The sequence below is a fragment of the Polyodon spathula genome, chromosome 7 (assembly GCF_017654505.1).
Source record: "Polyodon spathula isolate WHYD16114869_AA chromosome 7, ASM1765450v1, whole genome shotgun sequence".
NCBI lineage: Eukaryota > Metazoa > Chordata > Actinopteri > Acipenseriformes > Polyodontidae > Polyodon > Polyodon spathula.
Genome location: NC_054540.1, coordinates 11,022,196 through 11,046,413, shown reverse-complemented (window position 1 = coordinate 11,046,413; position 24,218 = coordinate 11,022,196). Strand labels below are relative to the sequence as shown.

Sequence of the window (24,218 nt, the reverse complement as noted above, 5' to 3'; positions counted from 1 at the left end):
TACACAAACATTAACTGCTGTAGTAATAAATGGATTTGAGCTCTTTAAATATTAGTAACGCATCAGAGTGTGTCTGGAACTAGTCTGTTGTCTGTGCGTCGTCTACAATGCATTACAGAGAGATTCACAGCACTGTGAAATTGAGTCATGGCTCAACTCCCATTGGCTCATCTGTTATTAACCAGGCTAACCCCCAGTATTTTTAGCCCCCGATCACCCCAGGAGATTTGTGGTATGTATCTATAACTGTGATTCTTCCTTTGTGACTAATCAATGAATACCTTTATTTTTTTCAATTAATTCACCGTGTTTCGACTATGCATGTCATTAGCTGTTTTTTGATAAAACATTTGAAAATTGTGTAACTAAAACATCACTTTATGATCTCTTAATTTCATTTTCTGAACTTCCTCATAGTTAATGTAACAGATGATGCAGGCTTACCTGGCACACCTCAGATCCAACACTTTTCTAAAACCTTTTTCCCCCATGAGAGATTTAAATCTGCGCTTTTTTCTGCGCCTTCAAACCCCTACACTTTTTCCTATCATAATTAGTGCTAGGACTAATATCAGAATATTCTAACGAATACTTTTTGACATGTATTCGGATACAAAAATCAGATGTTCTTATACGATAGAAATGGCAAAAATACCATGCCCCTATTTACCACCACACCAGATGTTGTGCGAGTTTCAAAAATGGCAAATTTATATATATATTATATATATATATATATATATATATATATATATATATATATATATATACAGTTTGTGTGTCACACAGCTCTTCAGCCTCTATTTTTAAAAGTTTTACATCGCAAAAAGTAAACAAACCAGACACCGCTAGATATCTCTATGGGAAGCTATCTGGGTCAAAAACGCACTGTGGTGCTTTAGAGCAAGTCAGAATCTCATTCTGAAATGCGTCACTTAAACAGCGACCAACTTGCTAGAAATGTTGTGTAGTGACTTTTATATTATATGTTTTTAGCTGCAATTTTCTGTTATGAGGAATGTAATAATTGAGAACCAAAATATGAGTTTTTTTCTCTCTTCATTTTACAATGCCATTTCCACGTTTGTTTTATTTGAAGTGTTTAAAGTTCAATTTCAGTTTTCGTTTGCTTGTTCAGCTACAAAATGGCACAAGTAAACTTAATGTTATTACTTTACGAAAACATGTCTATGGCCACTGTTTACTGTGAAGAAACGGAAATGGCAAGGAATGAACAAAAGTAAAACATAAATGAATAAAATGTGGTTTCAATTTTATGTAATATTTATTTCGGAACTAAACAAAACAATGTTTAACCTGAACTGCGATTTGGCATCCTTTGATTTGTAGTTAATTTACTGGGGATAAAGTAAGGCCTAAACAACATATTATTTTGTCTGGGGATATTTTTCTACTTTAATATGTTACACTAAAGGCACAAACACAGGGGCCAAGCGCCCCTGCCCCTGCTGCTATGCCGTGCCTGCCTGCATTCTGAGCAATATAATGGCTTTTATTACTTTTTGAAAATGAACAAATATCCAAACAAATATTGAAATTATGAGAGAATATCTGAACATGAAAGTCCAGTGTTCGTCCTAGCATTAATCATAATGAGGAACCTTAGTAGTTGTTAAACCTAAAAATGAACACCAATGTTTCCTTCCAGAAACTTAAAACTGCATGTTAAGGCTCATTAAAGCCGAGCTGCAGAATTACCTAACTCTTTAGGGAACAGATCCATAACCTTTTATTAATATTTGTCAGTGTTTTTATTTATGTGAAGTGCTTTGCGGCAATTTTTACTGTGAAAGGTGCTATATTAAAAATATTATTATTAAAGCACTCCCCTCTACCCACTTGGTTAACACATATTCAATTGTAAACAAAGTGAATATTCGATTCTGTCAATATAATTTACAACCTGTATGTGACAAAGTGCCCACCCCCGTGTATATTATCTGTTATGTGTTGCATGTGGTGTGTTTAAACGGGTCCGTGTAACACGAGTGTTTAAAATGTATATGTGTATTTAGGCACGAGGATTGCACAGCACTTCACGTACAAGTAAAAAGTAATAATATGTGAGCACGGGGAATTGCACTTTATTAACTCACGTGCTGGGATTCAAGTGAATAATTAGTAATTGAATCCCAGCACAACAGTATATATAGATGCACGCTGTCACATACTGGCGGTTGGTGTTCGGTGAGTGGAGAACGGGATAGGAGACGGATGTAGATAATAATAATAATAAGAATAGTAGTCATCGTTAAATAGAAGCTCGCCGTGTTTGTTTGTTAGTCCACTGTTTGTTTTGTTTAGTCTGTTTTGTTTGTCTCTTTTATTTTGGCACAGAGTGCCGTGTCCTGTTGTTTTCTGTTTGTTCAACTGTTTTATTTTACAATAAACCGGCGCCAGCAAGCGCCGTCATCATTTCATTTCACATCATCGTCTTTGTATATTTCATTCCTTCCTGGTTCTCACGCCGCCCACTTGGCCGTCTCTGTGACACTGTATTATAATGAGTAACTCTTATATACTATCAATCCTTTACAGTGGCTAGATTTCTAGCCTTCAATTTAAAGAAAACTAACTTGCCAGATGACTCAATTTCTTCCTGGCTGCAATACATTGTCACTGACACTGTTACTCCCATTCTCTTTAAAACCTTGTTAAATTCTGCAAGGGCATCTGACAGATTTCTTAGAAACAAACTCTACAGCTTTAGAAGGTTTGTTCTGTAATGTAATCACTTACATATTCTCATGTGACTTTGGCCCAAACAGTGGACAGACTGCCCTAGCAATGGCACTGTAGTGATTGACCTGCTGATCAGCTGCGTTCAATATCTCTGACCACAGAGTAGAAATGTGTACTGAATCAAACTCACAATGACTCACACCTTTATTACAAATGGATTATTTTTCTATAAAAGTCAGGAGCAGCTGCTATCATGTTGACAGCTTAATAACACTGGAGCACCCCAGGTCTGAGTTCTTTTCATCAGCAGTCTTGTCTCCACTTGGTCACCTGGATTGAAATAATTATTGCTTCTATACCAAAGATACCCAGCTTTCATTCTCAATTTGATAACAATAACCATACAATATCACACTCACAAACTAAAATATATTACTGTTAATTTCTTACCTTTATAGAATTAGTTTTTAAATGCATACTATACTTAAACGGTACTGCCTAGTTATAAATTTAAACCTCATCCTTTAAATTTTAATCTTAAAATGGTGCGTTTTCAATGGCAGATTAGTGCTACAAAGTTTGCACATACATTTCAAGATTAGAGTATGCAATTTATGCAAAGTTTCCTTTTTCAAGCAATATTATTATATGCTTTGTTGCTTTAGAAAACCCTAACAGTATAATCTATCATCCATTTCAAATGATGCTAAATGTAATATCCACATTACTACTAACACTTGTCCCTAGACAACACACGCTAACCAAGTACAGCAATATTTTATTATTATTATTTATTTATTAGCAGATGCCCTTACCCAGGCCGACTTACAGTTGTATAAAATACATAAAGAATTACAGTACAATTAAGAGCAAGATACAAAATAGAATGACTTCAGTCCTAATAAGAGCAAATACAAAACACAGTTTATTCAGATGTCCTACTTGTAAAGGTATTATTTACAATGGCGATGGTAATAATAATGTGTTTGCATAACCTTGCCCTATTTATTAAGACAGTAATTCAATGGTTGAAAGATTCAACCCCGTACCTGTTATGGGAATAGACTGCCAAGTGTACAGTAGCACTTCCATAATTCACGATCAATGTTGCTTTCTTTAAGAGAATGAACTGCTAAACTCCTAAATAATAGCGCTGACACATTTAAAAGAAACATTAACAGACAATCTTGTAGGTCAGATTGCACCCTATATTGGTTTAAATCCTATCTTTCAAATAGGTTACAATATGTTAAAATTGAGGACCCTTCCTTCTAATCTAGAATTACGTGTGGGTCTTGCAGGACTCTGTTCTTGGACCAGACTTGTTTTCCCTGCATATGTTCCCCCAGGGTGATGTTGTCCATTGACACAGGGTAAACTTTCACTGCTATGCTGATGACACACAATTGTATCTATCTCTGACACCAGATGATTCCACATCTGCAAATACCATAACTACGGGGCAGCTCCTAAACAATATTCATTTATTTTTTGCTCAGCCCAACACTGATTTTGGGGTCAAAACAGCTGGCACACATACCAGTGTATTATTATTGAATAAGTAAGTATATTTAAGGGGTCATTCACGTTCGGCTGCTAATTTCTCTGTGGATATTTATAGAGGGGCAGCTCCTAAACAATATTCATTTATTTGGTGACATACAGGGGTTCCTCCTCTGTGGGAATCAACTTTGCAATCAATGGCCCAGAGCGATTTAACCCCACAAAATAATCTGTGTTACATTTGCTGATATAAGCTGAAATAAGATGAAATGCGCTATCTGTGCCATGTTTGCCCGCTGTATTTCCATCAAAATCAGTTTTGGGCCGGGATAAATACATATGTGGGACTTAGAGGAGTTCCACCTGTGTAAGAATCAACTTTGAAATAAGTGGCACAAAGTGATTTAACCCCTGAAATACCCCAGTTACTTACTCAATTTGCATTAATTGGATAACATGTCAACTTGCTATCTGTGCCATTGCCCGCTGTTTGCGTATCAAAATCTGTTTTGAGCTGGGATAAATATACATGGGGGACGTAAAGGGGTTCCCCCGTGTACGAATCAACTTTGAAATAAGTGGCACAAAGTGATTTAACCCCTGAAATACCCCAGTTACTTATTCAATTTGCATTAATTGGATAACATGTCAACTCGCTATCTGTGCCATGTTTGTCAGCTACTTTGACCCTGAAATCAGTATTGGGCTGAGCTAAAAACAAATTAATATTGTTTAGGAGCTGCCTTTCTATAAATATCTAGAGAAATTAGCAGACCAACGTGATTTAACCCCTTAAATACACTGTTACTTGTTCAATTATAATACATTGATATGTGTGCCAGCTGTTTTGACCCTGAAATCAGTGTTGGGCTAAGCAAAAAATAAATTAATATTGTTTAGGATATGCACCTATATAAATAGCCAGAGAAATTAGCAGGCCAACGTGATTTTAACCTTCTACATACACTTATTTTTTCAATTACAATAAATCAGCATGTTTGCCAGCTGTTTTGATCCTGAAATCAGTTGGGCTGAGCAAACAAATTAATATTGTTTAGGATCTGCCCCTCTATGAATATCCACAGAGAAATTGGCATCCCAACGTGACTTATCCTCTTACATACAAAGCAAATCATTCAGTCTGGAGCAGATTAAAGTCTGAATAAAAAACGACGAAAAAGAAACAGGCGAATAAGAAACTAACTTCAGCCTCGTTATACTATACCATCTACACAGGACTCTGGCCTTGTCTTATTAGCCACTATCAGTTTCTTTATACAAAGATATCCATTTTCTGACCACATTGTGTCTTAGTTTTTACTCTAAAACTTAAATATATCGAAAACAATCTACCTGTAAAAATATCACCGATTATCATTTTGTGCGTGTGTGATATTTTAACGTTACTGACATTAAATTGCGATTCTTCAATAACAACAGCCATTCTACCTAGTTACCAAGAGAGACAGAGATGGAGACATGCTCATCATGACATCATTCGTTTGTATTATTTGCTTTCAAACATTTATCATCATAAATACTAATAGTTTTTATGTACTACGTTTACCAAAAAAACTGTCCATGTCAATTTAGATGTGTGTTACTGTGTATCAACTACCTTAAAGTACTACTGCCACACATGTAGTTTATGACACATATTTTATTATACTGGTATAGTTAAGTTGGGGTAAACTAAAAACATAGTCATAGTACAATGTGGTGACAATGCCTACCTTTAGCGTTATGCTGTACCAGAGGTAGCCATGATGTTATATTACTGTCATGTGATCCGAAAACTATTACAAGAACGAACCATAGGGTGCGTTCGCGGAGATCATTCTGCGCAGATTCTGTGCAGAATTGGCCAATGGGTGCATTCACGGAGATCATTCTTAGAAGATCATTGGCTTAACTGGTCACATTCGGCACAGAATCTGGGCAGAATGAATTCCGTGAACGCCCCCATTAATCCACAGAATTATCTTGTGGCCTCGCAGGTGTTGACGGGAATCAGAGTCCATGCGCGTGTTGGTTACACCTCCAGAGTGATAAATAACTACAACTCCCAGAACAGGTTGTCTATTCTCTCTCTCTCTCTCTCTTTGATAATGTAGTACAGTAGCTCTGATTTAGCGGTTGCAAGCAGAACAATGACTCTGCTGTGGAGAGTGTGTCAATAAACAGTATTATCGCACGTATTTTGGTGTAGGCTTTTTGCATTTATTTACAAATGCACCAATCGTAAAAAAAATGTGGATACCTACAGAACACGAGAAATACGGCGTTGGTAAGATTACATTTTGTCTTAATCTTTTATTTCCTATTTAATATGTATTAAATTCAAATTGCGTTTTAAAAGTGAGAGCTAGGTTGAGGCTTTGAGGATGGGCAGTCTCAATGGGTTATTTGGAATAGCTGTAACATTGCTCGTGAAGAACAATATAGCTGTAAGATAGATATATGAATTGGTGTAGGTTGTTGTTGCATTTTGTTACCTGTAGTGTAGTTCGCTGCGCTTTGTTGCAAGAACTGAATTGTTGTTATACCGTATCCTTTACGGTATTAAGTCATCGCCGAAGGGCTGTGCAAGGCACACGAATTGATGAATGGCAATCAACTTTGTTCCTAGCACAGACCCCTATGGTAATCTTACGGAATAAAAATATAAACACAATGCTTATTTGCTTTCACGCTGTATAATACACAGTGCGTTTATTTTACCAGTGTTTATTCTTTGTTTTATTAATCTACTATTGCTTTAGTCAGCGTACATTTATGGTAAGTGTTCTCAATATTTACGAGGAACGGAATACAAGGCATAGAGTTAAGGTATAAACATACGTAAAAATTGAACAGTATTTGCCTTTCTTAGCTCATTGGGTGGTGTCAATGCATTCTAAATGATCTTTAAAAGCTTACAGTTTTTATAAAATGTATATTTTTGTGTTTAAACTTGTTAAGCAAATCCAAATGCAATGCATGTATGTTGCACTGTTTGATGATTTGTTAAACACGTTAAAATTTCTTGACTGACCTGGAGGCAAAGACTATATATATATATATATATATATATATATATATATATATATATATATATATATATATATATATATATATATATATATATATATATATCATAACTAAAATTGCCTCAAATCCAGATATCACGAGTGTTGCATAATAACATGTCCCCGATTTAAAACACGTATTGGTTCACTTATTCCACTAATTTCTGGACTTGTATTCACTGACCACTTTGTTGGCGTTGTTTGTTTACTTGAGACAACAATGTGCTCAGAACTTAATTTAAATCCATTTCAACCACATCGTTAGGTTTTATGTGTTTAGAAATCTGTAGCTTCATCATGCTGACATGTTACAGTTGTCGATCAGTTTATTTCTGCGTGTCACTCACGAGGGACTGGGCGTTAAAATCCTCACGGGGGATCCTTTTAACACCGGACTGGTAAATCATTAAATTAACATAGTACTGTATTTAAATTGAGAAGCAGTGGTAATATTTAAACTTGGATGTAGATATACACTTAAACATGTTGGATAATTGTTATTATGGTATTAATATACTAGTTTAAGCATTGTTTTTGACAGTAGTATTTTAAAGTTTGTTTTTCATGTCTTTTTTTTATAAGTTTATTTTCTGAATTTCTTGCCATAGAGCAATATGTTGGAATGTACCTATATACGTTTTTTACCCTTTGTTTAAGGAATACCATTCCACTGCTCTAAACCAGACTGCATTTTTTCAGAACCCCTAACTTATGTGTTGCTCTCATTTACATCTGTTTGACTGAACACTTCCTGTCGGCGATTTGCCCTTTTGTGCAGTCTGATTTGCAAAGGTTTAAAGAAATGCTTAGTCCAATTAACTAATTCTGCCAAAGCTAGACCCTTAAGCATCTTCGCCAGCCTGTAGAATGTTAAAAGAAATCTTGAGCCTCAGTGGTTACCGCTAGTTGACCCCTGGAGTTTTACTTCAACCAGTCAACTGCATTAAAAACAGATAACAAAAAAAGCACAGCTCATCATTTGTGGATTATGTGGTTTTAACAGGGGCAAAACATGTGTCATGTCCTATTATTAGCTTCATACAAATATGTGCTATGGACATTTATCTCTTTTAAAAACATGGTGAATAATGACAGTATTAGAAACTGCTAGTTCCAACATTAATAAGTGCCATGCTTGCTAAGGGTTTGTGGATCATTTCCACACAATTAACAGCTAGCAGTCACTCTGTTATGTTTACCAATTGCATTCTTGTCAGTTGGCAACACGTTAAAATATTTTTCATTTGCATGGTTGGTGTACATCAAGTGCAGGTATGCACTATTACCTATAATGTTCCATATCAGGAGCAGCTGTATATTGTGTGTTATGTATTTTTTTATTATTATTATTTTAAATTGTGTATTATAATGAAAGCATAGGGATGTCTTTTTTTCAGCTTATCTGTCTTCATTTCTAAATCTTCCCAACCTTTAATTGGATTGTGGATCTTAATGGATTGTAACATAGTAAGAGAGTGGTAAGGGTTTTTAATGGGCTGGCACAAGCCTAGGGAAAGGAAGGAAGTTTTAAGGTTCTGTGTTCTAAAATGGAAGGCGTGTCTCTCAGCTGTTCAATACTTCATGAATTTAACATTGGACAAAGAGCGCTACCACTCCAGTAGCGGTCAAGTGCACCCGGACAAGTATACTGGTGTTTATTTTAAATGAATTGTTATTTAATGTGTTCACAGATTGGATCTGGGCACATGTAGCTAGCATGTCAGTTCATGTGAGAGAGAGAAAAAAACAAAAAATAAAAAAAAGAAACACTTAAAATCCATTCAGAGAAAAAAAAAAAAAAAAAAACACACAACCCAAAACTTTACACTCCAATAATTTCTAATAATGTGCTTTATGCTTAAGATATTTCTGTGTCCGTATGCAAAGCTGTTTGTGCATCAAAAAATGCTGTCTGTCTGTCTTCTGTGAGACCTTCATGTTAAGGCAGAGCTTTCTAACAAAGTAACAGTGATATATACACGAAGGTGGTTAATACAGGGTACCCAGGACACTTGACTGGAAACCAAGGATTACTAAAACAGGCAGATTGTTAAAGTGAATAACAAAGTAGGCATCTGAATCATATGTACCAGTAGGGAACTGTTGGACATTGGGTTCCATGTTGTTAATTCAGATTAATACAAAGTCATTCATATAAATTCTACTAACCTATGATAAAAAGAGAAATAAGCCTTCTTTATACAGCAGCCTGGACTTCATAAATATCAATATGTTCCTGGGCTCCATAAGGAGAGAATGTGTCCTCTCCTTTAATAACATACACAAAATATATACACAGTTTGTAATTTGTATAGCTATCCAAATCTGGAATAGTGTAAGTGAACTTTTTTTAATGTATACAGTATATATGTAAATACCATACCGTCTATGAGAGTTAACTCATTGCAATATTCTCATTAAGAATTAGATTTCATGCTGCAGGTTACGTATACAATTGAGAAATCCAAAAATATTCTCTGTTTTATTAATGACTTTCTTGGATATCTGAACATTGAGAACACTCAGACTGCCTGTTGATGGAATACAGTACACTATGCAGCACACATTTTAAAAAGTAAAATATTTACCCTAAACAAAGTGGTTTGGGGGAAATTGACCTTGTAAATGATTGCTTTTAGACTATGCAAGCAAAGCAAGACTGGGGCCATTTTGACAATGTGCTGTACATACAGTATGCATGTACAAGGCAGCAGTGTGGCCTAGTGGTTAGGGCTCTGGACTCTTGACCGGGGAGTCGTTGAGGGACACTGCTGCTGTACCCTTGAGCAAGGTACTTTACCCAAATTGCTTCACAGTGGGTAATTGGATGTAAAACTAAAGTGATATCTTGTAACAATAGTAAGACGCCCTGAATAAGGGCGTCTGCTAAGAAATACATAATAATAATATTAATTGTACAGATTTTTCAGGTTTCATTTCCTATAGTTATTGGAGGTTGGCAGCATTTGTCATTAATAGCTAAACAGCTACTACCATGGGACATTTTCATTGGGACATTCTTTCAATCATCTTTTGTTACAGAACATTGGATGTACAAGTTGATTTAGATATGGGTGTTTGTGGCAGGGAAAAGTAAATGGTACTTCTTGGTTCAATGTACTGTAGTTCAGTAGCAGGGTAGAAGACCTGCAGGAGTACAAACCAATCGGATCAAAATTAACACTATACAGTACTAATCAGCAAACATAGGTGGTTATGTAAGATATGTCATACAGTACATGGAGGATGCATTGGGTAGTGTGTGATATGAGAATGTAATGCCCACCCAAGGGGTGGGGTGTTACAGTATGTAAACCTAGCATTCAACCCCGAGGGGCATTCCATTTATCACACACTACCCCATCCAGTATTTTTCATCATTTAAAAAGATAACATTCCCACTTGTGGATCATTAATTAGCAGTTTTTAAACTATAACTATACAAGCAAACCAAGTACGTAATAGGCCTAATATTTATTTAGTTATAAAACAAATGCTGAATAAGATGTCTGTGTTATAAAGTGCCAGTGCAGTGTTTCTTAAGTTCAGATACTGTATCAAAAGGGAGAGACAGAAACGGAAGGTAGACTGAGAAGTTGTTTACGGTTTGAACAACACTGGTACTGTATTTACTGTAGAAAAATTGCATGAATCACTAGTACAGGGAATTAGGGGACAGGCTGTAGGAGCGTTATATCCGAGACGCTATGACAGAGAGCCTTATAGCGAGGGAGTACTGTATGTGTGTGTGTGTGTGTGTATATATATATATATATATATATATATATATATATATATATATATATATATATATATATATATATATATATATATATATATATATACACACACACATACACACATACATACATACATACACACATATACACACACACAGTACTGTGTAAAAGTTTTAGGCAGGTGTGAAAAAATGCTGTAAAGTAAGAATGCTTTCAAAAATAGACATCAATAGATTACATTTATCAATTAACAAAATGCAAAGTAAGTGAACAGAAGAAAAATCTACATCAAATCCATATTTGGTGTGACCACCCTTTGCCTTCAAAGCAGCATCAGTTCTTCTAGGTACACATGCACAAAGTCAGGGATTTTGTAGGCGTATAGTCAGGTGTATGATTAAACAATCATACCAAACAGGTGCTAATGATCATCAATTCAATATGTAGGTTGAAACACAATCATTAACTGAAACAGAAACAGCTGTGTAGGAGGAATAAAACTGGGTGAGTAACAGCCAAACTCAGCTAACAAGGTGAGGTTGCTCAAGACAGTTTACTGTCAAAAGTCATACACCAAGGCAAGACTGAGCACAGCAACAAGACACAAGGTAGTTATACTGCATCAGCAAGGTCTCTCCCAGGCAGAAATTTCAAGGCAGACAGGGGTTTCCAGATGTGCTGTCCAAGCTCTTGAAGAAGCACAACGAAATGGGCAACGTTGAGGACCGTAGACGCAGTGGTCGGCTAAGGAAATTTACTGCAGCAGATGAAAGACACATCATGCTTACTTCCCTTCGCAATCGGAAGATGTCCAGCAATGCCATCCGCTCAGAATTGGCAGAAAAGTGTGAGACCCTGGTACACCCATCTACTATCCAGAGAAGTCTGGTCAGAAGTGGCCTTTACGGAAGACTTGTGGCCAAAAAGACATACCTCCGACGTGGAAACAAGGCCAAGTGACTCAACTATGCACGAAAACACAGGAACTGGGGCGCAGAAAAATGGCAGCAGGTGCTCTGGACTGATGAGTCAAAATTTGAAATATTTGGCTGTAGCAGAAGGCAGTTTGTTCGCCGAAGGACTGGAAAGCGGTACACGAATGAGTGTCTGCAGGCAACAGTGAAGCATGGTGGAGGTTCCTTGCAAGTTTGGGGCTGCATTTCTGCAAATGGAGTTGGGGATTTGGTCAGAATTAATGGTCTCCTCAATGCTGAGAAGTACAGGCAGATACTTATCCATCATGCAATACCATCAGGGAGGCATCTGATTGGCCCCAAATTTATTCTGCAGCATGACACCAACCACAAACATACAGCGAAAGTCATTAAGAACTATCTTCAGCATAAAAAAGAACAAGGAGTCCTGGAAGTGATGGTATGGCCCCCACAGAGCCCTGATCTCAACATCATCGAGTCTGTCTGGGATTACATGAAGAGATAGAAGCAAGTGAGGCTGCCTACATCCACAGAAGAACTGTGGTTAGTTCTCCAAGACGTTTGGGCCAACTTACCTGCCGAGTTCCTTCTGCAACTGTGTGCAAATGTACCTAGAAGAATTGATTTGAAGGCAAAGGGTGGTCACACCAAATATTGATTTGATGTAGATTTTTCTTCTGTTCACTCACTTTGCATTTAGTTAATTGATAAATATAATCTATTAACAGGTCTATTTTTGAAAGCGTTCTTACTTTACAGCATTTTTTCACACCTGCCTAAAACTTTTGCACAGTACTATGTGTGTGTATATATATATATATATATATATATATATATATATATATATATATATATATATATATATATATATATATATATATATATATATATATATACACACACACACACATCCATACACACATAGATACTGTAGAAACATGTAGTCATACTCACACATAGCCTACACCCAAGCACACATATACACAACACAAATAAGTTTGAGCCAACACAATAATTGCCATATTAGAGATTGTCCTACAAGTACTGCGTTCCTGAGTTTAATGTCGCTAACAGTCCAGAAGAAGTAAATAGAGGTGGAGTAGCTTTGAAAAGCTCTGACTTTTGCAGTTGACTGAAAAAAATCTGCTTGTTCTGATAATGAAGGTTTCTCTTTCTTTATATTTCTATCTCTATCATGTGCATCTCTTTCTCTCTTGTTTTCTCTGTCCCCCTCATTCATTCAGTCTCACACCAATGGCTAACATTTACACAGTACAGGAATAGGAGTTGATAGAGTTGTGCCTAAAGTCTGCAGATCATGTGAGCTTCCATTTTGGCTGAGTTTCTGTCATTTTAGAATTGCGAATGGAGACAGCCTGGGCTCAGTTGAAACTCCTTTCCCCTATTCTTGCTGTTTTTCTATACAAGTTTCATTGTACATCCTCAGATTGGGATCAACTGTTTAATAAAGAAATGGAAGCAATTTGACTAAATTTGAGTGAATCATTGGAGGTTAAAGATGGTGTGAGTTATACAGTGTCTGTACCAAGTCAATTTTCTTATATGGATGTTATGTTTGTCTGTTTCTATGAAAGCTTGTGATAAACACCTACACACTGGCTATATTAATACAGTAGATCGACAGTATGTGCATCCATTTGCATTATTTGACATATCATAGTACAGTACATAAGTTGGCAGATTTAAAAAAAAAAAAAAAAAAAATACATTTCAAGCAAGCCATACCCAATCCAGTGAAGTTAATCCTTAAGAGTAAACACATTAAGATTATTTATTTATTTTCCTTTTCTAAATTATGTGAGTGCAAGCCATTATCATTACTGTAGGTTCATCACTGGTAATTCACAATAATGATAATCAGTGCAGCAGCCACAGTGCCTCTGTAATTTAAATGTGCTCCTCAAAGGTTTCATCTTTGTTTGTTTTTCTTTATTAATGAAATCATTTGGTTTCCTTGTCTTAGTCTAGTGATTGATTGTGACAATATCAGTAAAGGAATTATTATACATGAATAACATGTATTCAACCTTCATGACGATATTCAAATTTCAGCCATGCCCTATTTAGAGGTCAGCTGGTATTCTGTGCAGTCAGAACTGTTCTATAAAGATTGAGCTGAAAGGTCGTTTGCATCTGCTGTATAGTATATACGATGGTCTTGGTATGATACTGAAATGTGTTGTTTTGGATATTGCCTCCACTATATACCGTGCTGTGTGTTCTCTATAGTTTCTAAGCCCTATTACTAAACAGAGCAATCTCATTGCCATCTATTCAGCACTGACTCCAGAACATCAATTTACATTCATTAAAAGGTGCATAACCAGATAAACTGATTTGATGTGTTAGATTTCCCTTCTCTATGCAGGACCCCTGGCTGCGTTTTATACGTAAACTAATTTGATTCCAGTAAACCATGAAATGATTCATTTTAGTCCTGTTGTATTCTTATGCTGTAGGTCTTAATGAGATCACAGCTGGTTACTATGGATCTGTAATTGTGGCTCCTAAGAAAGCATTAGATTATCCATGAACTCATATAGCTTCTGGGGTATGATGCCTTCACATTTATTTTAGGTTTTGGATAAAATGACTTCTAATCCTGGCAGGCAGTGTCCACCAATCTTTGCACACAGTGTGAACCTTTCACAATGGGTTGATATGCAGGTAGTACTGTTTTTAATTTCTTTGTTGAATTTTGGATTGTTGCAATTTCTTTGCATATTGAAAATGAATCCTGTTTTTTATTTTTTTTATTTTCCATAACAAGTTTTTGAAGTCCCTAAAGGGGGGAAAAAAAAAATTCCTGGAATTGTGCTTCAGTTTACTGTAATTAGGCTGTGTGGTGCATAATTTGGTTATTGTTGCAAACTGTAATTTAGTCGAAGTAGCCTAGATTATCATAAGGAGTACCTGTAGTGATTTCATGTTTGTATATGCGAATGATTAATCACTGCAGCATTTTTCTGTTCATAAGGTAAAATACATGTTCTGTATAATTGTTTGGTGAAGGGAAGCACTTCCTTATGTTTTATAAGACCTAAATTAATTTTTGTTCACAGCATATAAAGAACTTCAGTATTTATGTCTGCAACTAGCTCAATAAAATACACACACACCATCACCACTGAAATTGAGGTAAAAATAAATGTTGAATTATGTTTAGTTCAGCTGAAACACAGGACCGTAAAATTGAGCGGCTGTGGCTTGACTTCAATGACAAGAAGTCGAGTGCAAAATGTTCACACGTAGAAGATGAGGTTGTGGTCACAGACTGATGTCATCAATTTGGCTGACCCTTTCCGTTGGTCATGGAAGCTTTTTTTGTTCATGCGTTTTCTGAAGTGCACGTCCAAAATTGTACGTCCCATCCAACAGAATTCACGTTTCAATATTAATCAGTTATTTGTACAAACGGCAAGCCTAACTAATAAAGGCTAATAACTCTATATACATATTAGCAGATGTGTTTATATTTCTAACCAAATAAAAACTTTTACTATGCAAGAAAATTATTACAACACAAAACTGTATAAAACAGTCACCAAGCTCTCATGATGGTCTGACTGGAATGTTTGTCACTGCATCCTATATTTCTTAATTAGAAACATTCTCTTGAGTCAACAAACAAAATCCTGCATGATAGCTTTCACAACATATTACAGTTGTATTCTTAATGAGAAGAGTGTGTTTAGAGCAGTGTAGCTGTACTCACCGATGTACTCACACACTCTCCTGCAGAAGTAGAAGGCTGCTGATATTTTTCATGAGATGCTGATCGCTTAAAAAAGAAACTCCCGATTGACACCTGTTTCACGATTTTGACACACATTCACTAGTCTGGCCACCAAAAACGCCCGAAAAGCAATACAGCACTCTGGCTTAATGCTTTCACCTTCAGGGTTGGAGTGAACTTGGTAAATGATGTTTTAATTATTTTCTTTAAAAACAAAACAAAAAAAATAGATTTTTTTTTTAAAATTTATTTTTGTATTTTTTTTTATATAAAGTTTTTTCTTCTGTGTCACGTGAAACGTAAGGCAATGTTTTTCCGTCCATTGGATTTAATTTACGTTTAGGATGCAACATTTTGCGTTAACGCGACCTCTGCCCTTTCACACCTGTTATAAAAAGTATGTTTATCCGTCTTTGTTATTGCAAGTTTGCTTACTTTCACAGTAACAGAATACATGTATATTATAGATTTGCTTTAATTCAAAACAAGTTGATACTGCAGTGCAGACATACTAAATTGAGTGAAATAAAAATAATTTGAATGTGTCAGTCATGTATGATAGTAGAGATGAATATTTGAGGAATATTAGACACAAAGCCTGACGCATACTTGGATAAATTAATTACCTGTTGCCTTTAGCATCCCACATAAAGTTGAACATTATGACCCTTGAATGTCCCTAAAGCCATTATCAACCTGGTTTGTAAAGCAACATTTTCTTTATTGTTCTTTATTGTGTACAAGGACCATACAGTAATTAGGTTCAGATTTGTGGTTAATCACACTGTTTAAAAAAAAAAAAAAAAAAAAAAAAAAAAAAGAGTATGACACAAGTCACATTAAGACATGAGACCAGTGTGGTGGAAAATAATTGTTGAGTTGCAATAAGAAGGAAAGTACAGTAACTTCATCTTCAGCTTAACAGAAGTTCTTGGCTCCCAAGTTGTATTGTGCAACGCCATTAGGGAACACGTATGTCCCTGTTCACACCGCTTTAATTCAGGAGCGAGGAGTCAAGAAAAATACCTCCCATAGACAAAAACATTACTTTGATTTCTATAATTGTCAGTGTCCTCTGCAGTCATCATTACCTTCGGCTCAGGACAGTTAACTGTCCCTGCATTCAATTATCTAACAGGTAATGACTGCTGCTTGAGACATTAGTGATTTTTAATAAACACATTAAAGCGCATTTGTCATTGTGTTGCATCTTTAAACTGTGCCTTCAGCAATTGAACCAGGAAATCCTGTCAGCCATGGGAATGTAAGAAGAGCACCGTGGGCCTGCAATCAATTTCCACAGAGACCCATTGTCCATCTGACAAGAATAATTGTGTAGGATCCTTTTAGAAGAGTTTGTTTTACAGTGAGGGACTGTTCATTGTGTATCGATGAATTGTGATGCATATCATGATAAAGTACGGGATGCATAGCCGAAAGCACTGTAGAGGTGCATTTAGTCTACCTGTCACAGCCATCATTATAATAGTGCTGTGACCTGCGTATTGTGGTAAATGTTGTATTGCTGAGCTTAGCCGCGTGAACAACAATATCTCATTCAACCTTGGGTGAGAGGTGGTTATTAATGGCAACCTCTAATAAAATGATTTTTGGTGGAATGTTCAATATTTCAGGGAAATGTGCACATTTTGGTTTTAAACTATGGGACCAATGCCCAAAGAGCTTAGTTTGAAGGTTACATAAATGGGTTTCGCTTATTAGCATGTGTGTGTCAGAATTCAAGTGAAAGTACTGGGTAATGATGTTGATCTGTGTGAGCCTTAGCTCCAAGCAAAAATAGTACAAAGTAAATGGTTCTGTGAAAACCATCATTGTTTACAAGTTTTACACAGAATAATTCAGAATGACATCTTCCATTTATGTTACTCCCAGACGTGAGAATTCTCATTTCACTGACACTGGAGTGGGCAGACAGTGTCAATTTCCGAAGTGACGAGATACTTGGCAACGGATTGTTCCTTATTTTCTTCATTTTATCATAGGGACTGCAAAGATTAGCTACAGACATTACATACTGTACAAACAGAATGCATTCAGCTTCATTCGAAGCAGACGTCTGAAATTCTGCCTTTCAATAACCCTTTTTAGTAGGGGGACATGAGAAAAATGAGATTTGGTTTTGATTCCTCACTAGGAGACCTTGGGTAAACCAGCAGAGGAGGGTTAATTGTACTTTTCACCCTTTCCATATGGCCCAGCATATGATTGGCCACATTATGGGCAGCCGTTATATTAACTTTGCATGCCTGCTATATTGACAGACTCAGAAATTGAGAAATGTTTTGGCTCACAACACTGTACATACATGTAGCAGCAATAAAACAGAAAATCCCAGTACTTTCCTTACCAAAATAACAATATCTTTCAGCAGCCAGTGGCTTCTTTTGTTAAAATTAATTATTGCTACGTTCTGTAGCAAATTAATGCATAATGGTTACAGTAATTAGAGAGCAAACTAGTGTATCTAACCATTCTCTAAGGTGCTACATGAAGCATTTTACTTGCGGAATTTTACAAAATCCCAGGTGACCTATCCAGCATACAGTACATGGTTCTTCAAGATTCTACTGTCTGCATTCTGTAGTGGGAATAAAATAATCTAACCTTAAAAAAAAATCTTTTTTCGACTACATTATGTTCACCTAGTGCAGCACATACCGTTTGATCATTATACAAACCAGACCAGCGTAGGTCTCTGCCGCGTCCCTAAACTTGTTGGAGGGCAGTGCACACACACAGCAGTGTGCTTATTTTTATTTAGCTTGGTCCAATTCAATAATTTTCCACACTTTTTTAGTGGTTGCATGAATAGGGCTTGAAGCCACGTAGTACGGTTAGGTTTTCTTTTCTGGGTATACGGTAAAGAGTGTGGTAGTGGTAGCTAGATATCATTTTGAATACACAACAGGAGCCTGCCTGCTTGATTCATCACATGCATACTTTATGCTTTATGTACTTTGACCAGTAAGTTGGTAATGTTTGTCTGCATAGTGTCTGTGGAAAGGTTGTGGATTTTTGAGATTCTGGATTCACACACCATCTCGTATGACATCTTCCTCATCCTAATAAAGCAGCCACAGCTTAAATAGAGGAACTTTTGTTCTTTCCGACAATCATCTGTGTCCGGTATATGACGAATTCTACTTTAAATAAAACAGGTTGAATTATTTATCAAATGGTTGATTTATTTTAGCAAGATTTTTAAGTCAGGGCATTGGCTGATCAGATAAAAAGGAAGGAAATGCTCAATGTGCTGCTTATTTGGAATTGAACTCCTTTTATTTGTGCTTTTCAAAAAGACACGGACACACAAGCTTGTAGAAAATCGATGGTTTTGGATATGAACATCCCTTTAATAACCAACTTCGTGAAAGTTCAAACAGTCTGCTGTGTAAATTTAAACTCAAACTCCCTTTCATGGGTCACATTTTGCTAAACCATATAATGTCACTCCGAGACCCCACAGATGTTGGGGCAGCATTAACAGCAGGTCAGTACCTTCTCAAATAAATAAAGTGTTTATAGTGTCTCCCCCCCCCCCCCCCCCCCCCCCAAAAAAAAAAAAAAAAAAATATGAAAGAATGAAAGTATATTAGCTGGTGATTTATTTATTTATTTTTTTCTTCAGCTTCTCAAAGTCTTTAATTATATGCAATGTTGACTTACAACATTATTTGACTGTAATTATGTTATTTATAGTTAGTACACTGCCAACCTATATTTAAAAAAATAAAACAAAGATCAACATTTATTTGCAAATTTCAATAGTTCATGTTGCAGTAGTAGGCTACAGTATTTCACAGACACTAGCATATTCTGCAATGATCCTCTTAGAACATACATCCATTAGTGTTCCGAGGATCTCCAAATCGGATGTATATAGAACTACCCCAAATGTCATACGTCACTCTGGAACCATGCTCTCTTTGTGTAGACTTTACCTACCCTGGCATCATACTCAGAGGATTAACATAGCATCCTGCAAATGATTTATGTACTTTGCCATCTGGACAGTATATGATTGACATCTGACACATTATACCTCTTACCGCAGCTGATAATACTATATTCTTTGAATGTATAGGAAGGCAGTATGTCCTTATGCCTCCAGATGTTGTGTTTTTTTTTTTACAATACACTAAACCAGTTTGTTGTGGGATACAGTACCATGATAAAGTCATGGGGGCACATTTGTGCAGGATTATTTTAGCAGCTGAAACATTTTTCCATTTTAAAGAATTTTATTCAATGCTCGCTATCTGCTAATATGCATTGACCTACAGTTCTGCATTACAGTGTGTTTGTTTCTGTAAATATGGCCCATGTTGTTTTTTCAGTTTGCATTTCTAAAGAATTTATAACTTTCACAATCGGAAGTACACTTGTCATAAAAGGTTTCTTGAAAAAAGTTGCATTTGTCAAGAAGCAAATTTAAATGATGTTCTCTTTGCTCTTGCAATCCACCCTATTTTGTTTTAAAGAGAACAATATACCGTATTCCTTCGAATTTAAGGCGCAGCCCACATTTACCACCCTCAATTTGGGGGGAAAAAATAAAATCTCAAATATGTTACAAAAATATAACCTCAATTACGCTGTTCTGTCATACAAAACTGACACGAAACAGCGTTGTTGTAGATTAACCACAGAACTTGTTTATTGTGCTGCGCACTGTATAATACTTAAGATAGCATCTCTGTCATACACACACCACTCGCTCACTTACGGCATCACACATCCCGGCAACAGCAAGCATGATTGTTTAAAAGCAGCCACTTATATTTCCTGTTTATTTTTAGTTTTCACTTTAAGTTTAACAGTGCTGACAGTTTAGGCTAGAGCATATATTAAATCAGTTTGAATCTAAACTACCTGTGATTTATGAAAGAACATAATAGTAATCGGCAAATCTGGCAGAAAGATGGTTACTAACTATATTGATGTAGGGTTGAACACAATCTTTTTCTAGTATATAGTTGTTTGCTATGTGCCCCTGATGTGCGTAAAATAAGAGGAACATTTGAAGTGTATCTGTATATGGTCAAAACATTTCTCATGTACACATTATACAATATATGTTGCTCAGTGTTGACATTTGCATAAAGCTGTTAATCGTCTGTCTTGGTCTAAGAAATATGGGCAATCACATCTTTGTGATTTCAGACTAATCTATTACATCTCCAGTATTTTTACACTTTCAGTATAATGGGCAGTACTCAGATTTTCTATTGGGAGCAATGAGCTTTTAATCCCTGTATTTGCTTAGCAAATCCATCAGGGCAAAACCAATAACTTTAAGCTATCATCATAATGATGAGACTTGACATCTCCAGGACTGGTCAAAGGTAGGTGTGAGAAGGTTTAATATGAAGAGTACTTGCTGAACCTACTGTAAAAGTAAGTGGGGTGCATCATTTATTTTTGAGACACACAATTCAATTCACCTTGCTGCATTTACTTACGTCTCATATCATTTTCATTTATTTCCCCCTGTTAAAAGTGAAAGTTGCCATATGATGCGCTCGCGCTAGGAAAAGAGAACAGAGATTTCACATCTGCCTCACCCAATACAAACAGACAGTCTCTATAGGAGTTGAATAGGATTTTGAATATTTGTCAAATACAGCAACCGTAAACTCAGTTATTACGATTAAGGTACAGGGATATAATTGGTGCATACTGGGATATACTCGGTTGACACGTAACACTTATACTGTGGTCTGTAAATAAACATTTCCCAGAGTTTATCAGCAACCCAAGGTTATGTCAAGGAGCCTATCTTTTACATTGATAACTAAAAGTATCATATGGATGACTTGCCCATATAGACTGTAGGGACTATTCAGTTTTTCCAAACAGTGGTGGATCTTTCACTGTTCAAATATTTAAATAGAACCAAATAAGACATTTAATTTACTCTTATACACAACAATGCAATAAAGACAGTCACATAGACTGTTACAGATGTGGTTACAGTATTGAGGCGCATCAGACAACAGACTGAGAAAACCTTCCCAATGCACAAAGAAAAACGATCCGGAATCTCAGTGAAATACAAGGGTAATCTGGATAATGCTGAATTATTTAACCAAGTTCCTGGCTTGGTAGCTACATGTCTAGCTTCATTTTTTCAGAAAGCAATTCTCAGACCCTACTTGCCAGAGAGATTTGCCCTCTCTTTGTCTTGATGAATGTGCTATCAGATTTTTGTTGGTGTGAAGTATTCATGCAAGAATTTGGTTCACATTCATTTCATTGTAGGTGAAACAAGTTAGATTAACTGCAACCTTAGAGTAGAATGTTAAATGTCATGGAATAACTGCTGCATGGAATGTGTGAAGAGTTTTTACCCTAAACTGCACTGAAACCCAGATAAGCCTGTATGGAAGTTAATGGAGAGTATAAGTTGCAACAGGACTATTTTAAAGCCCGTTTCATAATTGTCTTTGTTATTCCCTTTGTTGTTCCAGTTAACTCATGGCCTCAAATTCTGTTGAATTAAATTATACTGCCACTTCTGTGCAAAAGTGTCAGTTTTTCCACACCTCCATGTATTTCATATTGCAGATACATATACTAAATTGCAGGTGAATGTACTAAAGCAGCATGCTTTGTTGTTTCCTCTTACTAATTCCCATGCCAGTCTGTGTTTGATAGACTAGTCCTTTTACTTTAATTTGAAAAGAAACATATTGACCTTAAGGCCTGATTTCTCTATGGCCTGCCTGGTGAGCTATTCATTTCTGACTACTATGATTAAACAAATTTGCTAGCATTGACCCCCTCAAACTGTAGCACACATCAGCATTTTGCCCCTATTGAAATATAACAGCTTCTGTTTAGCAGTAAGATCATGATACTGTTCTGGTAATTTTTATGGCATTCTGTTCTGTTTTTGTAGGGGTTTCAATATTTGTTTTCAAATGACACCATTCTGTGCAATTGTGTTCATTGTCTATTTCAACTTCTTACCAACAAGTAAGGCCTAAAACTTGTTGAACTTTGAAGTGTGAACTTTAGTCACGTTTTTTGGACATGTTACTGAGGCTTACTTTACCATTTTAATATTGTTACAGCCTTGGCACAGCTTCTCATACGCTGTATACAGACTCTGGTATCACTGTCAAACCTGGCTAGTCTCTCAACCCTGAACATTTTAGTTTTGGTCAGAAATGAATATCTTTCAGAGAGATACCACTGGTTTAAACATGTGCTTCCTAGGATTAGGTAGGATTATGCCGGTTGCATCGTGATCTCTCATCCGGGTCCCTCCGCCCAGTGAGTGTGCGTATCAGAGGCTTTTCTTTTAACCTTCACTTCAATGCTTTTTTTTTTATTTTTCTGTGTTTTCCCCAGGGGGCTTTTTATGCTAGAGGCATAGCTGTTCATCAGCAGTGCTTGCACTCTGGAAACCTACTTAGAAGCATGTGTAACTTTTCAGTTTGGTTTTATCAGCACTGCCATTTAGCAACAAATAAGACTGCACTTTCTCTCGCCTGTTTGAAACACAGCTCTGTCTGTCAATGTCAAGTGACATGTTGCTGCAGGTTGTTACCATATAACTGCCGTTGCTGCTCTTGCTGGATTTGGATTCACTGAGCCAAAGGCAGACTTCTAGATGTCTGTTTTTTGTTCCCCTACAATTTCTCTCTTCTGTTTCTTTGTACTTGTTTATCTAGGCACTGCAAAATTAAAGATTGAACACTGAACCCTTCACAAGGCTGTTTTTTGAATAGATTTTAGGGTAATGGTATTAAGGTTCAACCCTGTTTAGATATTAAATAATATAGGATATAGGATATTTTTATGAATTAACTAGAAATGGTTTTAGAAAAAACCGTACTGCAGATCAATACAAACTCCATATAAAATAAGATGCATCCATTTTTACTCTCCTGATGCCTTTTTAAAGCAAAAAAAACATTAATTGAAAACTGGCTTTTTACAAAACGGTAGATAAAATGTGTAACCATTAAAAAACAGTAAATATTTGTGTTAAATGGATTAATCCATTTAATATGATATTTTTGGAATAAGAAACTACAATGTTATAAATTACAAATTGGTAGTATTTTGCATTCAAGTTAATTGATTGACAGAAAACATTTATTATATATAAACTTAAATGCTGCCTTGTACATGCACACGGTCTGAACAAAAACTAAATGCAGATATGTTTAACCTGTAACTTTCACACAGGAAGACTGTGAAAAAATATATTGTAATATAAAAAATAAAAAATATAATAACTGTTAATCATTAGCCAGTTATTGAGGAAGTTTGGATTATCAATGTTGATGTACCCCCTGATTTCACGTCACTAATGAGTAATAATAAAATATATTTGTGTGGGCACTGCCAGCGTATTTGGTTGTCAAAGTTACAAAAAGTCAGATCACCTGCTGCAAGAGCACACTTCTTTTGCCTGTTAGCACTTATTTTTTTAATCCCAGCAAACCCTCAGAGTATATACTAAAAGGGTTAATCTGTC

General features: G+C 36.0%; 1 protein-coding gene across 6 annotated transcripts in view; it reads left to right on the top strand.

The window, feature by feature from the left end:
• Positions 1 to 6,325: 6,325 nt before the first annotated feature.
• The window catches only part of LOC121318141 (dedicator of cytokinesis protein 4-like), a 101,529-nt gene continuing 83,636 nt past the window's right edge, over positions 6,326 to 24,218 (top strand). For all 6 annotated transcript variants that reach the window (XM_041254504.1, XM_041254503.1, XM_041254506.1 and 3 more), the window contains exon 1: positions 6,326 to 6,493. In XM_041254504.1, the coding sequence (XP_041110438.1) occupies positions 6,457 to 6,493 (37 nt within the window). In that variant the 5' untranslated portion in view covers positions 6,326 to 6,456. The remainder of the gene's footprint in view (positions 6,494 to 24,218) is intronic.